Source organism: Schistocerca serialis, chromosome 4, assembly GCF_023864345.2.
Source record: "Schistocerca serialis cubense isolate TAMUIC-IGC-003099 chromosome 4, iqSchSeri2.2, whole genome shotgun sequence".
Lineage (NCBI taxonomy): Eukaryota > Metazoa > Arthropoda > Insecta > Orthoptera > Acrididae > Schistocerca > Schistocerca serialis.
In genome coordinates this window covers 944072318-944093854 of record NC_064641.1, presented here as the reverse complement: position 1 = coordinate 944093854, position 21537 = coordinate 944072318, and the positions used below count along the sequence as shown (strand labels likewise).

The window sequence follows — 21537 nt, the reverse complement described above, 5'->3', positions numbered from 1 at the left end:
TCCAAAATTCGCTTTTGTTTCTCCCCTATTCAGTTTCTGAAAAAACTTATACAAAAAACGTTTCTCAAAACTCTGATATGTTTCCCATTGACTTAACTTTAAATTTACCAATGACATAGGTTCACCTTCAAGACATCTTTCAACAAATTTAATTTTTTAATTGTCATACATGCCTGACACAAAACTCTCTCTGCAGTTGTACAGAAAATCCACTGCATGTAAATTGTCTTACCATTGTTTGCACACAAACTTTGGTTCAGACAAAATTTCCTAAACTGGTGAAATTTTTTGATATAAACCAGTTACATTAATTCGCATATTGTTTTCAGCATTTGAAGTTCTTTGGTTTAAACTGGTGATATTTTTTTCGTTTTTTCCACTATTGCTTTCTATTCAGCTCTGACATCGCCAACATTCATTGATTGTTTCCCTGACTCAGCTACAATCTCATTTTCCAAAACAAAAAATTTATTTTCTAAAACATCACCTTTTTCATTCACACTTTTTATCCCCTCTGATAACCCATTTTTTAGCTCCAAAACTTGATTACTAAGTTGGTCCATGTGACTGACTATCGTTATCTGTCTTCATTTCCTCTATTTTTTTCCAAAATTAACTGCAAAATATCAGTTTTTACTGTTTTCTTTACTGACTACGATTTCACCCGGCTCAGACCTGTCCTGACTGGATCCTACAGCTTTTGTTTCTACCTCACTCCTGCCCTTGTCCCTATTCATTATGTTAACAAGCACACGAGTCCACAAAAAAAAAAAATTAACTTCACAGATAGTTTGTACTTATCTTTCCTTTTTTATGTCCCTGGTTGTAGTTGTAAAGTTCTCTTTCATTCGATCCGGTCCGTCATTATTGGTAGTACATTGTTACTGTTGGTATGATTTGCTTTGGTTTTTTTGTTTCATGTGATCAGAAATTTATTCACACATAAATTGTAAATTAAATAAATCAAGTAATTTACAATTTTCTTTTCTGCAACACACAAAACTGCATTATTAGTCAATTAATCCCAGACGACGCCCACAATTGTTATCTACCCCTCCCTTTCTTGTTGTTGCTACTGTCCACAGTGGCAAAGTTTTTTTTCAGAAGATTTGAGAGGAGTAAGATTTACAGTAAACTTTTTACTTATCTTTTCTTGCACAGTTAGCTCCAGTTCTTCATGTCTAGGAGCCTGATTCTTGACGCTTAAATTCTCACATTTTAGGTTCTCATGGTTCAATTGACCTAAATAATTTTGAAGAATGTCTTTGCAGAACTTTTGTCTTCATGATAATTTACTGTCTCACAGTTTACTATATCACATTGTATCTTGAATTTTGGCACAATTACATTGTTCATCCAAAATAAAAAATACGTCCAAAGCATGTTTACTACTACTTCACTCTGTGGTAATAACAATATTCCAAAGAATTTAAAATTTTTCTTGACAAATGAATTTCTATTAGTTTGGAATAAAAATGTAGCCCCATGCTTCTTGACAGAGCATAGGGGAACGATGCGGAAGACCCACACTGCTGTACTACGCAAGGTCTTCATGGAAGTGGTCTGCCATTATGGTCTGCCATTACCTTCCTCCAACCATAATGGGGATGAATGATGATGATGATGATGATGATGATGACAATGATGACACAACACCCAGTCATCTCGGGACAGTTAAAAATCCCTGACCCCGCCGGGAATCAAGCCCGCGACCCCATGCTCGGGAAGCGAGAACACTACCACGAGACCACGAGTGGTGGGCTTCTATTAGTTTAGATGACGATTTTATAAATGAATCCAGAAATATATGTAATAAACACTACTAGATTGCATAATTAATAATATAAATTTTAAGTGTGCCAAATACGAGGCGTGTTTTTTAAGTAAGTACCGTTTTGAAATTTAAAAAAAAGACATGCTAAAATATCTCAATAATTTTATTTTTACATGAAAGCTTGTACCTTAATCTACTTTTCTACATAATTTCCGTCAATATTGTGGCACTTGTCATAACATTGTACCAGTTTTTGAAAAACCTCCTCATAGAAGTCTGTGGCCTGACTTGTTAGCCACTGCATCACCACTGTTTTGTCTTCGTCATCGTCTTGAAGACGCTGACCGCCCAGCTGTTTCTTCAAGTGCAGGAACAGATGGTAGTCACTGGGCACAAGGTCGGGGCTGTGCAGAAGGTGATCTAGAGTTTCCCATCCAAAAGATGTGATGAGATCTTTGGTTTGATTCACCACATGCGGACGGGCATTGTCTTGCAGCAAAAGGATGGTTTTGCTCGACTTGCCACGTCTTTTGTTCTTACAGTATGCTGCTGCATTGATTGTCTTACTACGCAGCAAAAATTCGACAAGCAATACTCCTTGTTTATCCCAAAAAACTGTGCACATAATTTTCTGGGCAGAAATTGTTTGCTTAAACTTCACTTTTCTGGGTGAATCTGAATGCTGCCATTCCATGGACTGTTGCTTTGATTCTGGTGTGACGTAGGCCACCCATGTTTCATCGCCCGTAACAATTTGGCTTAAGAAATCATCACTGTCATTGTGGTACCACTCAAGGAAAGTCAATGCACTGTCTAAATGTTTGGTTTTGTGCACATCCATCAACATTTTAGTACCCAACATGTGCACAATTTTTGGTAATTCAAGTGCTTTGTCACAATACCATACCCAAAACATTACAAGAAACATCAGGAAAGTCATCCCGCAAGGAGGTAATCGTAAAGCGTCTGTTTTCTCTCACCTTATTGTCCGCTTCCTGCACCAAACTTTCATTAACGACTGCAGGACGCCCACTCTGTTGTTCATCATGCACATTTGTGTGGCCATCTTTAAGTGCTCTCACCCACTTTCTTACCATTCCATCACTCATAATGTTTTCTCTGTAAACTGCGCAGATCTCACGATGAATATCGATCGCTTTTAGGCTTTCAGCACTAAGAAATCTTGTAACAGCCTGTACTTCACAGTCGGTGGGACTCACGATTATTGGAGGCATCTTAAACACTCAGTACACAACGTAAATAAGGAAGAATCAGACTGTAATGGCGCCAGTGTGTAGACAACAGCTGTAGGTACCCAGTGCGCATGCGCAGAACACCGACCGCAGTGCTGTGGCCGCGGTGCGGCAAAACAGTACTTACTTAAAAAACATGCCTTGTATTTGCTAATTTCAAATGTTTTTAAAATAAAACAAAATATTTAACTGTACATCCAGAGCTAGTACATATCAATTGTAACAATGAAAACAGAGTAATTCCTTTCTATAAATTTTAGCTTAAAATATAACATTTTGTGTATAAAATTATATGAATTTTTTCAGAAAAACTGACCTGTCTAAAATTAGAAAATATTTCTAGTATCAGCTATTACTGTTGAGGAGGAGTAATGCCAGAGGAGGATGTTCCTTTACAATCTTACTTGAGAAAGACTCTCAAGTAAATTTGTTGACTGTCTTCTTGTCTATGTCCCAGTGTCCAAAAAGCTACTCCACCACTTACATTGGGGAGGGTTGAGGAAGTACCAGTCGACCCTCCTGGAGCCAGCAGCGTAGGAAGCCTTTCTCCACAAACACTGCCTTCTCACAGCACACTCTCATATCTAGAAAACCTGCGATAGCACGTAGTGGTACAATATCATCAGTCAGATTTCTGTATGAAGAACATGAGGATGCTGTTGCTCCACATTTGTGGATATCATCTCAGTTTTTTTTTTTCTCCAGTTCTGACACATCAACTTCAGCTTGAGACAGGAACAGCAGAAAAGAAAGAAAAATAGATTGTAATATTTCATATGTGTGAATTTTAATAATTCACAGTGTCTTTTATCTTACTGAACTCTGAACAACTGGTACCACTTTAAACTTTACCAACTGTTTGATTTGTGGGTCTGCATTTTGGTGAAACGTCTTGGCATCCAAACTTGAGAGCTAACAGATCTTGATCTTTCATTTTTGCAGAGCTTTCATTTAGTACCTATCTGAATTCAGTTACACTTTGATGCCTCTGCAAGGCAGGCATAACTAAACTTGGTGGACACTGTTGACAATGAGGACATTAGTCAGATAATTTGTGCCTGCTGAACTGGCATGACATCCAGCACATGTGCTGAGGCTGGTGAGCCACTGATTTTGACTGGAATGTCTCCTCTCAGAGTGAGAACTGCTCTTGAAGTCATGTATCTACTGCAGTCATCATGATACAAAACACTCACTAAAGCATCTGCAGAGTGACTGTTAGAAACACGCCACTTACAACGAAACCATCCAGTGCCTGAAAACAAAATGCCTTGTGGGATTATAACTTCTAGACATTAAAATTTTGTGTTGGAATTAGAGAAGGTCACCACTGTTGCTACGTAAATCCCAATCTGATTTTAAAAACAACATAGCCATGAAACAATATACCTCGGATAACATTTTTAACTATGTTCTGTTGTATTGTGTACAGATGGACTCGAGCAGTCAATGTATTTGGTTGTTCTGTTGTTCTTCTGTATCAATTCTTCGAAACATACATTTTAATTTTTGTGGTGCTAACAAATTTCCCTTTTTTAGGAACGTGTTCCTAGCTATTGACAATTTGCAATTTATTTTCTTTCTACTTCATGCAGTGTGAGTTATTTTGCTCCCAAATTTGCAACACTCCTCTACACTGGCTGATTTCGTAATCAGATTCCCTCGGCATCACCTCATGCATTTGTCTGACATTGCCTAATGCTCCATCTAGTTATCCATGTCCCATCACCTTAATTCCACCCCTCCCTGTGGGTTCGGGGGTTAGAATAGGCCCAAGGTATTCCTGCCTGTTGTACAAGGTGACTAAAAGGAGTTTCACACATTTCGGCCTTTATGTGATGGTTCCCTGTAGGGTATGACCTCCATTCTTCAAAATTTTCAGGAAGAGCGAGCCAATTGGTGAAGGCCGCTTTACAAGGTGCATCGTATCCATCGTGCTTTGAGATTTTTTGCCTACTTTCTCGTCGTCGCATTGCAGTGCTCCCCATTCTCCATCTCTTGGGTGAGGACACCTTCCTGGGTGTGTTTTCCACCATGCACTATATAGTGTCAATTTCTGCGTCAACGATGACCGTGAACTTCTTTGCACCTGATATCCAGCACGGTAGCCAGTCTGTTGTGCTGGGGCCGCCATGTACCCTGTTGGTTGTAGCTCCCTGACAACACACGGATCGCTCTGCTGATGCCTGCGCTGTTAACTCGCCACTTATGCCAAGAGGTAGATGCTCATTCCCCTGGGGCATCGGGACTCCTGGCAATGGCCTTTGCTTTGATGAAGCATAGTCCATCATCTGCTGTTGGTGAAACACCTGTAGTCTCTAGCAATCACAAGCTCAATTCAACTCACAGAAGTATGACACCAAATGGTTCCCCTCCCCGGCCACACCATGGGAGGAACGTCAGGCTAAGGATGGCAGCGGATCTTATTCGTCCTGGTACTTTGTTTGTTTGAGAGCGGATGGGGAATCTTTCATGATGCTGAAGCCTCAGTTTTTTGTTGAGCATTTAGAGGACAAGTCCGGGGAGGTGGAGGGCCTGTCCACAATGAGATGTGGGTCAGTCTTGATCAAAACAGCATCCTCTGCCCAGTCATGGGAGTTACTCGCTTGTGACAAGCTGGATGTTTCTGTAACCATCACGCACCATAAGAACTTAAATATGGTTCAGGGTATCATATTTCACAGAGACCTTCTTTTGCAGTCTGATGATGAGCTGCGCACCAATTTAGAGCGGCGAGGTGTACATCTCGTCCTGCGTGCCCACCGGGGTCCGAATGACAATCAGGTTGCCACCGGTGCCTTCATCTTGGCCTTTGAGGGTGATACATTGCCCGAGAAGGTCAAGGTGATGGTCTGCCGGTGTGATGTAAAGCCCTATATCCCTCCCCCAACGTGGCGCTTTAAGTGCTGGAAGTTCGGCCATATGTCTTCCCGCTGTAGTTCCAGCTTCACATGCCGAGATTGCGGATGCACATCATATCCCAATACTCCATGTGCCCCGCCACCCATCTGTGTCAACTGCGGAGAGCACCATTCGCCTTGCTCGCCTGACTGCAGGATTCTCCAGAAAGAAAGGAAAATCATGAAGTACAAGACCCTGGACAGACTGACCTACACTGAGGCAAAGAGAAAATTTTAACGCGTACATCCTGTGCATATGACATCGTCTTATGCTGCCGCTACAACAGTTCTGGCACCATCAGTTCCGCCAACCCAGGTCACCTCTCAGAGCTGGAAGACTACACCTGCCCCCTTGATGGTGGGAGGGGGGGGGGGGCGGTGGGCATTTCCTCCCCTGTTGCTCCTGCACCACCTACTTCGGAAGCAATGCCCCCCCACCCCCCGCCTCCCAGCCATCATCTGTCCCCACTTCTAAATCGGAGAAGTGTAGGTCTTCTTCGGCTTTTCTCACTAGGAAGGGGTCCCTTGGATCACTCCCTTCCCAGGTTTCTTCTACTGCAAAAGACAACACGCGCCAGTGACTGAAGAGCCCAAAAGCAGCTGGTCGTAGGGCTTCACACTCATCCTCCGTCCCAGAGACTGAGCCAGTGAAGTCCTCCCAGCCAGGGAAACCCAAGGAGCAGCGAGAGAAATCCAAAAAGAAACGAACTAAGCCCAAGGAAATTGCAGTGTCACCGCTACCTACTAGCTCAGTGGCTGAGGATGTGGTGGAGATTTTGGCGTCCGCTGAGGACCTAGATCTCGCCACACCCTCAGACATAATGGATATAGACTTCTCAAGCAATAAATTGATGGCAGCAGGTGACTCTGAGGCCTAAACTGTTCCATGCCTTCCCAGTCTCACGATGTCATCCTCCAGTGCAACTGCGGCAGTTTTTTCCACTGCCTGGCTGAGCTACGGCAACTGTTAAGCTTTACACCTGCTGGTTCTCAGCAATGCGGACCCCTCCCCTCCGCGGCTATAAGGGATATTACAGGAACCATAGTGACTGTAATCGAGTGTCAAGTGGAGTTTGCGTTTATGTCTTATACTCGGTCTGTAGTGAACACGTGCCCCTTCGAAACCCTCTTGAAGCTGTGGCTGTCAGAATATGGACGACGCAGGAAATAACTGTCTGCAATGTATATCTTCCTCCAGATGGTGTAGTACCCCTGAATGCGCCCGCCCAGTTGGCCGTGCGCTCTAACGCACAGCTTTCTGGGCGGGAAGGAGCACCTGGTCCCCAGCATGAATCCGCCCGGCGAATTTGTGTCGAGGTCCGGTGAACCGGCCAGTCTGTGGATGGTTTTTAGGCGGTTTTCCATCTGCCTTGGCGAATGCGGGCTGGTTCCCCTTATTCCACCTCAGTTACACTATGTCGGCGATTGCTGTGGAAACAAGTTCTCCACGTAGGCGTACACCACCATTACTATACCATGCAAACATAGGGGTTACACTCGCCTGGTGTGAGACATTCCCTGTGGGGGGTCCACTGGGGGCCGAACCGCACAATAACCCTGGGTTTGGTGTGGAGCGGCAGAGGGGTGAAATGGGCTGTGGTAGTCATCATGGGGTTGTGGACTACTGCGGCTGTGGCGGGGACGGAGCCTCTCCGTCATTTCTAGGTCCCCGGTTAACATGCAATGTACCCCTGAATGTATTAGCTGCACTGATTGATCAACTCCTTCTACATTTCCCACTTCTGTGAGAGTCTAATGCCTGTAACCCCTTGTAGGGTGGTACCGTGCTTACTGCTGAGGCAGAGATGTCGACACTTTACTGTGACAATTCGACCTCTGCCTCTTAAATACTGGGGCCGCCACACATTTCAGTATGGCTCATGGTAGTTACTCGGCCATTGATATATCAATTTGCAGCCCATTACTTCTCCCATCTATCCACTGGAGAGCACATGACGACGTGTGTGGTAGTGACCACTTCCCCATCTTCCTGTCACTGCCCCAGTGTCAGGCACACGGACTCCTGCCCAGATGGGCTTCGAACAAGGCGGACTGTGGAACTTTCACCTCTGCTGGCGCTGCTGAATCTCTCCCATATGGTAACATTAATGTGATGGTTGAGCAGGGGACTAGCACAATTGTTTCTGTGGCAGAAAACACGATCCCTCGCTCGTTAGGGTGCCCGAGGCTAAGACAGTCCCTTGGTGGTCACCGGAAGTTGCTGAAGCAATTATGGAGCGTTCGCGAGCTCTACAGCGGCACCCTTCCCTGGAGCACCTCATAGCCTTTAAATGGATCCATGCCTGTCTATGCTACCTTATCAAACAAGGGAAGAAGGAATGTTGGGAGAGATACGTCTCCACCATTGGGTGCCACACGTCACCTTTCCAAGTCTGGGCAAAGATCAAACTTCTTTTCAGGTGCCAGGTGCCAACAGCTGTCCTCGGTGTTACCACAAATGGCGAGTTATGTACCGACGCAAATGCGATTGCTGAGCACTTTGCCCGAGCCTCTGCGTCGGAGGATTACCCCCCAGCCTTTTGCAAACTCAAAAGGCGGCTGGAAGGGAACGTCCTCACATTCACTACATGCTGCAGTGAATCCTATAACGCCCCATTTACAGAGTGGGAGCTCCTCAGTGCCCTTGCACATTGCCCTGACACAGGTCCTGGGCCTGATTACATCCACAGTCAGATGATTAAACATCTCTCATCTGACTACATGTGACATCTTCTCGTCATCATCAACCAGATCTGGTGCGATGGTGTCTCTCCATTGCAATCGTGGGAGAGCACCATCATTCCGGTGCTCAAATCTGGTAAAAACCTGGTTGATGTGGATAGCTATCGCCTTTCAGCCTCACCAATGTTCTTCGTAAGCTGCTGGAATGTATGGTATATCAGCAGTTGGGTTGGGTCCTGGAGTCACGTGGCTTGCTGGCTCCATGCGAGGGCAGCTTCTGCCAGGGTTGCTCTACCACTGATAGTCTTGTGTCAATCAAGTCTGCCAACCGAACAGCCTTTTCCAGACGGCAACACCTGATTGCCATCTGTTTTCACTTACGTAACACATACAACATGACTTGGCGATGTCATATCCTTGCCACATTGTATGTGTGGGGTCTTGGTGACCACTCCCAATATTCATCCAAAACTTCCTATCGCTCCATACTTTCCATGTCCAAGTTGGTGACTCTCATAGTTCCATCCATATCCAGGAGAATGGAGTCCCCCGCAGGACTCTGTATTGAGAGTCTCTGTATTTTGAGTGGCCATTAATGGCCTAGCATCAGCTGTCAGGCCCTCCGTCTCACCTACTCTGTATGGGAAGGACTTCTGTATTTCATACTGCTGCTACAGTACTGTTGTTGCTGACCAGCGCCTCCAGGGAACCACCCACAAGGTGCAGTCACGGGCTCTAGCCCACGGCTTCTACTTTTCAGCCACAAAGTCATGTATCGTGCACCCATGACCATTCATTCAGATCGTCGTAGCATTCATCCGGAACCCGCACTTTACCTTAATGATGATCCACTCACTGTTGTCGAGACATAACGATTCCTAGGACTGGTTTTCGACTCTCGATTGACTTGGCTCCCTCATCTCTGTCAGCTTAAGCAGAAGTGCTGGCAACATCTCAATGCTCTCCATTGCCTGAGCAACACCAATTGGGGTGCAGATCGCTCTATGCTGCTGCAACTCTACAGAGCCCTTGTCCAATCCCGACTTGACTATGGGAGTGTGGTTTATGGTTCAGCTGCACCTTCGGCATTGTATTTACTTGACCCTATGCACAACTGTGGTGTTCGATTAACGACAGGAGCTATTAGGATGACTCCGGTGACCAGTGTACTCATGGAGGCTGGTGTCCCTCCACTCCAGATCAGATGGGAGTAACTGCTCGCCAGTTATGCAGCTCACATACATAGTTCCCCTGAGCATCCGAATTACCGTCTCCTTTTCCCAGCTGCGGCAGTCCATCTCCCGCATCAGCAGCCCACATCAGTTCTAACGATTGTGGTTCGCATGCCGTCCCTTCTCTCCGAACTGGAGTCCTTCCCTTTACCATCTCTACTTGCGATATGTTCATGTACGCCTCCATGGTGTATGCGTCGGCCGCAGCTTTGTCTGGACCTTTTGCATGGCCCTAAGGGCTCCGCTAACCCCGCCGCTCTCTGCTGTCACTTCCTCTTGATTCTTGATGTGTTCTGCTGCACTGAAGTGGTTTACACCGACAGCTCAGTGGCTGACGGTCACGTAGGCTTCGCATATGTTCATGGAGGACATTTGGAGCAGCACTCGTTGCCAGTTGGTTGCAGTGTTTTCACTGCAGAGCTGGCGGCCATATCTCGTGTTCTTAAGTACATCCGCTCATGCCCTGACGAGTCATTTCTCCTTTGCACTGACTCATTGTGCAGCCTACAAGCTATCAACCAGTGCTATCCTCGCCACCCTCTGGTAGCATCCATTCAGGAGTCCATCTATGCCCTGGAACAGTCCCGCCATTCCGTGGTGTTTGTGTGGACCCCAGGACATGTCAAAATCCCCGGCAACGAACTTACCGACAGGCTGGCCAAACAGGCGACGGAAACCACTTCTGGAGATAGGCATCTCCAAAGCTGACCTGTGTTCTGTCTTACACGGCAGGGTTTTCCAGCTTTGGGAGACGGAATGGCATAACAGCACACACAAAAACTGCGTGTCATTAAGGAGACTAGGAATGTGTGGAAGTCTTCCATGCAGGCCTCTCTCAGGGAATCAGTTGTCCTCTGCTGGCTCTGCATTGGCCATACATGGCTAATGCATGGTTACCTACTCCGTCGTCGCAAGCATTTGGCAACGTGCAAATAATCAATGTCCTTTGCTATATACAATGTACATACAAGTAATTCACACAAAGCCATCAAGAAACTGCGACAATGGGGGGGGGGGGGGGGGGGGCAGGAGTGAGGGCGCATTGCTGGACACTGGAAGCTGTAGCTGCAGGCGAAGGCAAGCTTCTAGTTGTACCCCGTCATCCGGCCTTCGCTCTGGCAGAAATGTCCCCCGGAAAACAAACAGAAGGGTATGCGTCCATCTCCTGATGCCATGAATCAGATGAAGAAGGTGGCGACTGCTGTGGTGTGGGCAGATCCAGCTCCATTGGTAGGACGAGCAGAGGCACAGGAAGTGAAGGCTCCATCTTTATGGGGTCATCCCATGGTATCGTGATAACATCCTCTGGCAGCTGCTGGCTGCTGTGGCTGCTCTGTCCTCAGGATTCCTGAATTTGGGGGAAGACACACTGGAAGATCACCATGCACATGGCAGTGGTGAAGCTGATTGTGATGTCTGGACCTGAAATAAGATACGTGCTAGCGCCAAGTCACGTATGGTCTGGCATCAATCCCAACCATCTGCTGCTGCTAAAAACCCTGTAAAATGCAATATCAGGTGGCGCAAAGTGAAACTTGCGGTTCTCCTTCAGCGCCATATGCTGCGGAGGGTGGAACAGTGTTTGACAGCGATGGCCGTGAAGCAATTCCACCGGCGATGTTCCATCTCATGGGTGCGAGCGATAGGAGGGGAGAAACGGTTGCAATGCTTGATCCCTGGTTTGTGCGGAGTGATGTTTGGCCATCTGCTGCTTGAAGGTTCTGACAAAACATTCCGCTTTGCCGTTTGACTGTGGATGGAACAGTGCACTGGTGAGATGCTGTATGCCACTGCATTCACAGAATGTTTCAAATTCATTTGATGTGAACTGAGGGCAGTTGTCTGACACTGTAACTTCAGGTAAACCTTAGAGGCAAAAAATAGAGGACAAAGGCTGAACCATGCTATATGATGCTGTTAAGTTCATTGGCACAGCAAAAGGAAACTTGCTATAAGAGTCTACCACAATCAACCAATGAGTGTTCCAAAAAGGTCCCGCAAAGTCCCTGTGCGCACATTTCAATGGTGATTGCAACTTAGGCCAAGCAGAGAATGTTTGTGGCAGAGTGGACTGATTTTCCACATATGCATGAGATTGTGACGTCATCTGTTCTATTTGGGCTTCCATACTCTGCGAAGTACAGTGTCGACACACTAACTGTTTCGTAAGAACAACCCCCAGTGTTGATGAAGTAACTGCACCAATTCATTTTACAAAGCTTTAGAGATCAACACACCTGACTGCCCTCTGTCATTTTGAACAAGAATCACACCTGTCAGTACAGTGAGGCTATGCCTATGGGCAAAGTATTGGGGACTACAGAGTTCTTTATGCTATGCAAGGAACAAGGCCAAGATGTACAAATGTATTTTAGCAAAATGTTCAAATCTGAATCAGCTTCCGTGGCCTGTGCTATTTTCCTACAGTTGAGCGGAAAAGATTGAAGCAATTCAGAGTCCTGAGCATCGATGTGGCAACAAGATACAGCAGAAGTGTCAGAGTAAGTGTCGGAGCCAATCGGAAGACAGGAAAGTGTGTCTGCAACACCATTTGAGCTGTCTGACTGTACACTATCTTGTACTGGTATTGAGACAACAACAAAGCCCATCTTTGCAATTTTTGGGCAGTTTGCACAGGAACAGATGTTGTCAGATGAAACAAGGACTCCAGTACTAAGTAGAATTTTCCGCCATACAAATAGTGGTGGAATTTGGTGACACCATACACAATAGCCCGAGCCTCTTTCTCAATTTGTGAATAGTTACACTGAACTTTGGACAACACTTCAGATGTGAAAGCAATGGGCCTGTCATTATCACCAATTCTGTGCGAAAGCTCTGTGTCGATTCCCTTAGAGGAAGCGTCAACTTGCAATACGGCTGGTTGATAAGGATCAAAGTGAACTAAGCATCGATCACTGAGCAATGCATCTTTAAGTTTTTGAAAAGCTGCTTGGAACTCAGCTGTCTAAACAAAGGCGACATTCTTTCAACGCAAGTGATGCAATGGAGCTGCGATTTGTGCAGCATAAAGTATGAACTGAATATAATAGTTCATTTTCCCTAAGAGAGACTGCAATTCTGTGACATTGTGAGGAACTGGCAAATCTCATATGGCTAACAAATGTAACTGAAGAGGATGTACACCTTGACTGTTTGACATGACCAAGACCCTGCAACTCATTTTTAAAAAAAATCACACTTGTTCAGTCTACACTTTAGTCCTGCATCAGACAAAACATGAAACAAAGCACTCAAATTTGCAATATATTATTCAGGTGTACGACCTGCAACGATAATATTGTCCAAATAGTTTGAACAGTTTGGCACTTGTGCAGTCAGCTGTTCCAAATACCTTTGGAAAATAGCAGGTGCAGAAGCACTGCCTAAAGGCAAACACAAATATGAGGGTTGGGACTTTAATATAGGCAACTAGTTATTTACCACTTGTACACAATAGATACGTGTTTCAATATTTTACTGACCTTCAAAGTAGTCACCAGCATTGTGTATGACCCATTTCCAGTTGTGTTGACAGTTCGAGCAGCGTGATCTGTTGTCCAACGAATTTGTAGCAGTTCTGAAGTGAATGCCATCAAGTGTTTCCTTCAGTTTAGAAATCGAGTTGAACTCACGAGGGCTTAAGTCAGGGGAGTGCAATAGGTGGTATAGCACTTAGCAACCCCATCAGTCAAACAAATCAGTAACAGTCATCATTTCTGTCTCCAAGCTGGTCGTAGGTTGTGTTCCAAAAATGAACAGCATAGAGACAGAAGTGATGCCACTTTCTGCAGGACCTGACCATCATTTTGCAGGACAATGCTCAAGCACGTACAGTCTACTGTTACTGATTTGTTTGACTGATGGGGCTGTTGGGTGCTAGACCACCTACTGCACTCACCTCACTTAAGCCCTCGTAAGTTCAACTTGATTTCTAAGCTGAAGGAAACACTTCACAGCATTTGCTTCAGAACTGCTACAAATTCGTTGGACAATAAACCGCGTCACTCGAACTGTCAACACAACTGACACTGCTAAGAGTATCCTACGACTTCCATATCACTGGCAACAGGTTATACACAATGCTGGTGACTACTTTGAAGCTCAGTAAAACTTTGAAATGCGTATCTATTTTGTACAAGCTGTAAATAAATAGTTACCACTATTAAAGTTCCAACGCTCATATTTAAACAAGCCCAAATGAGTATTCACTACACACCCTTTTTGAGATTCTTCATCGAGCGGTATTTTGAAGATATAGCTCACGCAAATAAATTATTGATAAGGAGCATTCAGTGCCTAATCTGTCCACGAAGTCCTCTGGGCATGGCAATGGATAAGAATCAGTCACAGTTTGTGAACTGACTGTAGACTTAAAGTCAACAGAGAGGCAAATATGGCCTGGAGTTACGGGGAGCAAAACCTATGGACTTGGCCATTAACTACCGTTACAGGCTTTGTATATACTGCATTAACGACATGGGACTTGTTACTAGATTCTTGTGAGGCAGGCCTAATTCTTATGTTTGTTCCATTGCAAACATACAGATTGGACGTGTCCTTTCCTTCCACAAGTGTGACACCGAGCTTGTGAGGAGGGGCAATCATGGCGTTTGTGCTGTGAATAACACCGGGGGCAAGACTTAATTCTAGAATGAAATTTTCACTCGCACCAGTGTGTGCGCTGATATGAAACTTTGTGGCAGATTAAAACTGTGTGCCGGACTGAGACTCAAACTCGGGACCTCTGCCTTTCGCAGGCAAGTGCTCTACCATCTGAGCTACCCAAGAACGACTCACGCCCCGTCCTCACAGCTTTTCTTCTGCGAGTACCTTGTCACCTACCTTCCAAACTTTACAGAAGCTTTCCTGCAACCTTGCAGAACTAGCACTCCTGAAAGAAAGGATACTGCGGAGGCATGGCTTAGCCACATACTGGGGGATGTTTCCAGAATGAGATTTTCACTCTGCAGCGGAGTGTGTGCTGATATGAAACTTCCTGGCAGATTAAAATTGTGTGCTGGACTGAGATTCAAACTCACGACCTTTGCCTTTTGTGGGCAAGGGCTCTACTATCTGAGCTACCCAAGCATGGCTCACGCCCCGTTCAAAATGTTCAAATGTGTGTGAAATCTTATGGGACTTAACTGCTAAGGTCATCAGTCCCTAAGCTTACACACTAATTAACCTAAATTATCCTAAAGACAAACACATGCACCCATGCCCGAGGGAGGACTGGAACCTCCGCCGGGACCAGCCGCAGAGTCCATGACTACAGCGCCTTAGACCACTCGGCTAATCCCCCGAGGCTCACGACCCGTCCTCACAGCTTTTCTTTTGCCACTACCTCGTCTTCTACCTTCCAAACTTTTACAGAAGCTCTCCTGCGAACCTTGCAGGAAAGAAAGGATACTGCGGAGATATGGCTTAGCCACAGCCTTGGGGGATGTTTCCAGAGTGAGATTTTCACTCTGCAGAAGTTTGTGCACCGGTATGAAACTTCCTAGCAGATTAAAACTGTGTGCCAGATTGAGACTCGAACTCAGGACCTTTGCCTTTCATGTGCAAGTGCACTACCATCTGAGGTACCCAAGCACGACTCATGACCAATCCTCACAGCTTTTCTTCTCCCAGTACCTCGTCTACTACCTTCCAAACTTTACAGAAGCTCTCCTGTGAAACTTGCAGAACTAGCACTTGTGTAAGAAAGGAAAGGATACTGAGGAGATATGGCTTAGCCACAGCTTAGGGGATGTTTCGAGAATGAGGTTTTCAATCTGCAGCGGAGTGTGCGCTGTTATGAAACTGTGAGAATGGGACGTGAGCCGTGCTTGGGTAACTCGGATGGTAGAGCACTTGCCCGCGAAAGGCAAAGGTCCCGAGTTCGAGTCTCGGTCCGGCACACAGTTTTAATCTGCCAGGAGGTTTCAAAGCTTAATTCTGTTCGCCTGTGTAGCCATGTGTTTAGTGACTGCTTTTGTGCAAAAAGATGGTATAGCAGCTATAGTAAGTGGTGCTTGTTGCATTGTGCACACAGAGTTGGCCAGTAGCTCCTGCACCATGTTGAATAATGTAGATATCTGCTGCATCTGGAACTGAAACATCAGTGTAAGTTGCATTGCATCTCATGCTTGCAGCTGTGGCGCTTGAGCAGGGGGCAAGATAGGCGGGGTGGGCATTTTGGAAGAGACAAATGCAAGAAACAGACAAGGCAAGCAAAAAAAAAAAAAAAAAAAAAAGTACAAAAGCACAGAAACTTTCTGCACACCCACCTGAAAACACTGATTAGCAAAAATGATAATAGAGTATTAAAACAAGGAAATGGCCCTGCAAAGTAAAGATAAGAGAGAATTATGGTGCCAACAAAACTTAAACAAAAATTCCATGGCTGCCAGGCACTAGGTTCGTCGTATAACTCGTTGCCAATGTGGTGTCCTGCCCACTTATCTTTTTATAGGGTCCTAAAGGATGCTGCTCTCTGAGATAGCTATGCAGCAGTTCAAGCAAATCACATTAATGGTTTTTATTACAATAAAGGAGATCGGTAATATTTAACTTTGGGTGACAAGCAAATGGTGACACGCATATGATCAATGTGCCTCGCTATACACGATGCCCATACAAGTGATTCACGCAAGTTCATATGGATCACTGATAACGGCCATTCTAGTGCTTCTCTTCTAGTGCATGGCTTCTAGTCCACGTCTGCTAGTGCTTTTGCTAGTGCACGTCTCCTATTATCTGACTGAGGCTGGCAGGAGTGGCGCTTATATTCTCTTCAGATAGAGGCTGCTCATGTTGTGGTGCGATCCTAGTAAGCGTACTACTGGCTGACGTTGTCTCACAGCCTTCTCTGTGGTTACATTCCTAATCTTCGTGCTGGCGCTTGTTGTTATGCCAGAACTGATAAGATGTTGACTGTGCTGTTTAAAGTAATTTAGCCACCTTCCTACTTTCTTATTCAGCTAAAATTGGTTTGTCAAGTTAGACAACTTTCCATTTTTAAACTTTCCAGTACTTGTAGTACTAATAATTGTTTTGTTTTGCTAAGAATAAAAAATACTTTAAGATAATTTTGGTTTACCACAATTTTTTGGGTCAGTCCACAGTTTCAATAAGGTTTCAGTCCTTTTTCTGCATGCTCTCTTTTTGTTCATAGTTCCTGTTTTATTTGGGTATGGCCTTGAGATATTTCTTTTTGAATTAGTTCTGAAATATGTACCTCATAACCGGACAAAATGATTAATGACTTATGTGACGGTACTCGCATCATAAAGAGCAGTGATATGCATGTGGAACTGTTATTGTATATATGCGAGTGCAGGCTTTCTTGGCGAATTTCATATATGAAGTCTTCACAGGTTGTCAGCCGAGTAGCATCGTCATCTCGTAGCAACGTTTCGATAGAAGGCCTGAAGGTGATGGAGACGCATTCCATCGAAACGTTGCTACGAGATGACGATGCTACTCAGCTGTCAACCCGTGAAGATTTCATATATGTTAATGTATAATTTAACACTCTAATGATAAGCTTTTGATTGTTCAGCTGTTGTTGTTTCCCGCTGTTCTGCACAATATTGAGAAGACTGTATGGACTCTAACCAGACTGAGAAGTATTTCTAGTGTCATACAGCTGTTTATAGTAGAGTGCCTGCTAAGCCCTCTGATTTTCATTTGCCGGTCTTTGTGTATTTGAGCCCAAACTGTGATGATGTAAGACTTGCATTCTCTTAGCATTTTCCAGCTTTGATAAAGAAGATGGCCAACAACACCTTAAAAAATTGAGTACCAGATTCCAAGCTAAAGTCTCCAGTCCATAGTCTTCGAATTGTGTAAGGTGAGGTGAGGTGAACAAAGCCTCACCAAAGAATTACATCATCTACAAATAATATTCCAAAGGAATGGGTATTGAGATTGACAAATTCAGTTAATGCTATAGTGTGAATCAGCAGTACCTGAAAAGAGTGTGTATGGCGGGCGGGAGGAGGGGGGTGGAAGGTGTGGCTTGTAGGGAGACAATAATCATTATTGTCTTGTGCTGGCTCAGTGTCAGGAAGGTTAGTAGAATCGTATAGAAACACGGCAAAGATAAAAAAGTCTTTCTAATGTTAAAGATACTTCAGGTCTTCAAAATGCAGATATAAACTGCATTCCATATGAATGTGGCCTACCTTGCAGGTGGCTAATGGTTAGAACAGTTGAGGGGAGCTGCAAAGAACATCATTGACATACCTGACCAAAGTACTATGGAGGAGACTGTTGAAGCAAAGATGTCGGAATGAGACAGATGTTTCAGTTTAAGCATGGCTCATGATCTAGTAGTCATCTTAATAAGATCTCACCAGTCATCTCATCTGTCATCGTTTGAAATCACCAAGAGAATGTGTGTTTCACAAATAACAGTGTGGGTTCTGAACAACAAATGACCACTCTGGGGTGTAGTGGGCACCTGTAGTCGAACTTGGCAGTAAATGAAACTTCCTGCCAGATTCAAACTCTGTGCCGGACCGAGACTCGAACTCATTCCTGAGTTTGAGTCTCGGTCTGGCACACAGTTTTAATCTGCCAGGAAGTTTCATATCAGTGCACACTCCTCTGCAGAGTGAAAATCTCATTCTTGACAGTAAATGATGATATGACATCTGCAATACTCACAGTACAGGCATAATGATACAGATCTCAGCATCGAGATGACAGGGTAGGCAGTCAAAATATCATCCATAAGAATGGAATTGCAACTTAGCCAACCGGATCACCTGAAAGCATGCCGTTAATCACTCATGAGGTCACATTGACTGTGCACTCATTTGCCTGTCTTAATTTGAAGTGTTTCTTCCATCTTTTCATTGTGTATGTTGCTTCAATCAATCTACAGCTGTGCTGTATAACGAACTAATTTCACCCCCTCTATTTATACCATACTGTTCATCACTGTCTATATTCACAGCTAACTTTTACTTGGTTGTAGGCAACAAAAACTGATGGAAGAAGCTACAGTGTTTCTCCCTCAACTGCAGAAAATGAAGAAGAGTCTCTCGCAGCTTTGACAGCATCCGGTTGGAATGTAGATGTCGCATCACGTAATCTTAAACTCAATTCCCTACTTAGGTGAGTAACATCATAATTACTGGATCTGAGGATGAATTTTAGTACTTTTGCTGCTGTGTTAAGGAGAGGTAAAGCTGTCATCATTGTGAAAGCTGATTTTTAACACCACAGTACCTTACTAGTCATGTCCTGTTGGAAGTGGCATGCTCCTGCATTGTTCTGATCTCTAACTTAACCTGCTAGTTTTAGGGAGGCCTACAGTTTGACATGGCATTTGGACCACAACACTATTTAGCAATTTTCACATACAAAAGTCATTGTCTCAAGGTAAAGGAGTGATAAATTACACACACAGGAAAAAAAAAGTATCCTGGGGCTGCCCCAGGGATCGGTGTTGGTGCCACTCATGTTCCTTATTTATATAAGTGATATGCCCTCTAGTATTACGGGTAACTCTAAAATACTTCTGTTTGCTGATGACACTATCTTGGTAGTAAGAAATGTTGTGTACAACATTGGCTCTGTGTCACATAGTGCAGTTCATGACCTAAGTTCATGGCTTGTAGAAAATAAACTAATGCTAAATCACAGCAAGACTCAGTTTTTACAGTTTATAATACACAATTCAGCAAAACCTGACATTTTAATTTCACAGAATGGGTGTATGATTAGTGAAACTGAACAGTTCAAATTTCTAGGTGTTAATATAGATAGTAAACTGTCGTGGAAGGCCCACATTCAAGATTTTGTTCAAAGACATAATGCTACCATTTTGACTATTCGAACAGTATCTGAAGTGAGTGATTGTTCGACATGAAAATTAGTCTATTTTGCTGATTTTCATTCACTTATGTCGTATGGTATTATATTTTGGGGTAACTCTTCCTATTCTAAAAGAATATTTTTGGCTCAGAAACAGGCGGTTTGGGCAATAAGTGGTGTAAGTTCATAAACCTCTTGTCGACCCCTGTTCATGAGAGTATGTATTTTGACATTGGCCTCTCAATATATATATTCCTTACTGTCATTTCTTGTTAACAATTTTACTTATTTCCAAGAATAAGCAGCTTTCACTCAGTTAATACTCAGCAGAAATTCAACCTTCATTTGGATCGGACTTTCTTAACTCTTGTGCAGAAATGTGTGCAGTATACTGCTGCATCCATTTTCAATAAACTACCACTCTAATTCAAAAATCTTAACAGTAATCCACACACTTTCAAATCGAAACTGAAGAGTTTCTTCATGTGTCACTCTTTCTATTCTGTGGAGGAGTTCTGTAAAAAATTAAGCTGATTCTTGTTGTATTGTTGATTGCGTGTACTTAGACTTATGGATTGACTTTTTTCAGTTTCATAAATGTTTTATTTTTATCTGTTATTACTTTTATGTTGCAATTTCATGTACTGACATGTTCCATGACTTTGGAGATTTGCTCCTCAATTTGATGGTATTGAACTTGACATGTAAATATAAATACAAAAAATAACCTAGGATTGAACTCCAGCCATTGAAATCTGTAGGCTAAACATAGCCACCTAACCACATATGTAACTGTTTGTTGTCATAGATATCAAAATTTAGTTCTCCTCATGAACTGTTTGCTTTCATTTCTGATGAATCCACTATTACCTCTACTCTTTAATCTTGCCTCGTCTGTTCAAGTCAGTGAAGTTGCCCAAAATTTGTGCTTAGTGAGGTATGCCTTTTGATGGGTGGACTAGTTAATGTTATGAGAACAGGGAACAGCTAAAGTATTCTACTTCCTGAGGAAACATGGCTACATGTTAGATATTGTAATACTTTTAACATTTTAAGACTTACCGGTATATAAAGTGGCACCAGAGAATTCACAGAAAGGTTTCAGTGATACTGACATTGACCACAGAAGCATACATTTTTATATCATTGAATATATTATTCCATTTTTAGATGCTGAACTGTTTTTTGTAATCCATGTGTAAGCTACAAAGAACTTATGCAAGGTAAGCAACTGGGATAGATATTGTGGTACTTCTGGTATTATCAGCACACCGTCCACTTTAAGTAAAATGGCAGTTTTATCATGTGAATGTTGAACCTACTGAGCAAATTTCAGTATTTGGATCAGTGTTCATGTTTTGGTAATAATTGGGTCTTTTGAATATCAGGCATGGTATTATAGTAGAGGAAAGTAAAATTCTGAAAATGCAGAAGTGAGCAAACTCATTGTGTCTATCAGATTATAGTCACTTGCATCATCTAAATTTACAAGCACTCTGCGAGGTGTATGGTGGAAAGTATTGTGTATCAAAGTCACCCACCCCTTCCTTTCTTTTTTAATCTACTTGCAGGCTGGTCTTGGAAAAAATTCTCTAGTTTTACCATTGGGTGCCTTTTTTCCCATAATGCTCTCCTGTGGGTCAAATAAACCTCAGACCACTTGTGCCGCACTTCTTTGTATACATTCAGTATCACCTATTAGTCCTATTTGGTATATGTCCCTTGTATTTAACCAGTGTTTGACAATGTGTCACACACAAGCAATATCCTTGCTAGACTGATTGCATTTTGTGACCTTCCCATCAGTAAACCTTCATCTGAAATATACAGAAACACTATTCACAATAAAAACAGTACATCACTGATGCAGGTGAAAGAAAGCAATT

At 43.6% G+C, this 21537-nt stretch overlaps 1 protein-coding gene across 3 annotated transcripts in view; it reads left to right on the top strand.

The window, feature by feature from the left end:
* The window catches only part of LOC126473599 (activated Cdc42 kinase Ack), a 516119-nt gene that overhangs the window by 420207 nt on the left and 74375 nt on the right, over positions 1–21537 (top strand). For all 3 annotated transcript variants that reach the window (XM_050100753.1, XM_050100752.1, XM_050100754.1), the window contains one exon: positions 18810–18949. In XM_050100753.1, coding sequence (XP_049956710.1) covers positions 18810–18949 — 140 coding nt within the window. The remainder of the gene's footprint in view (positions 1–18809; positions 18950–21537) is intronic.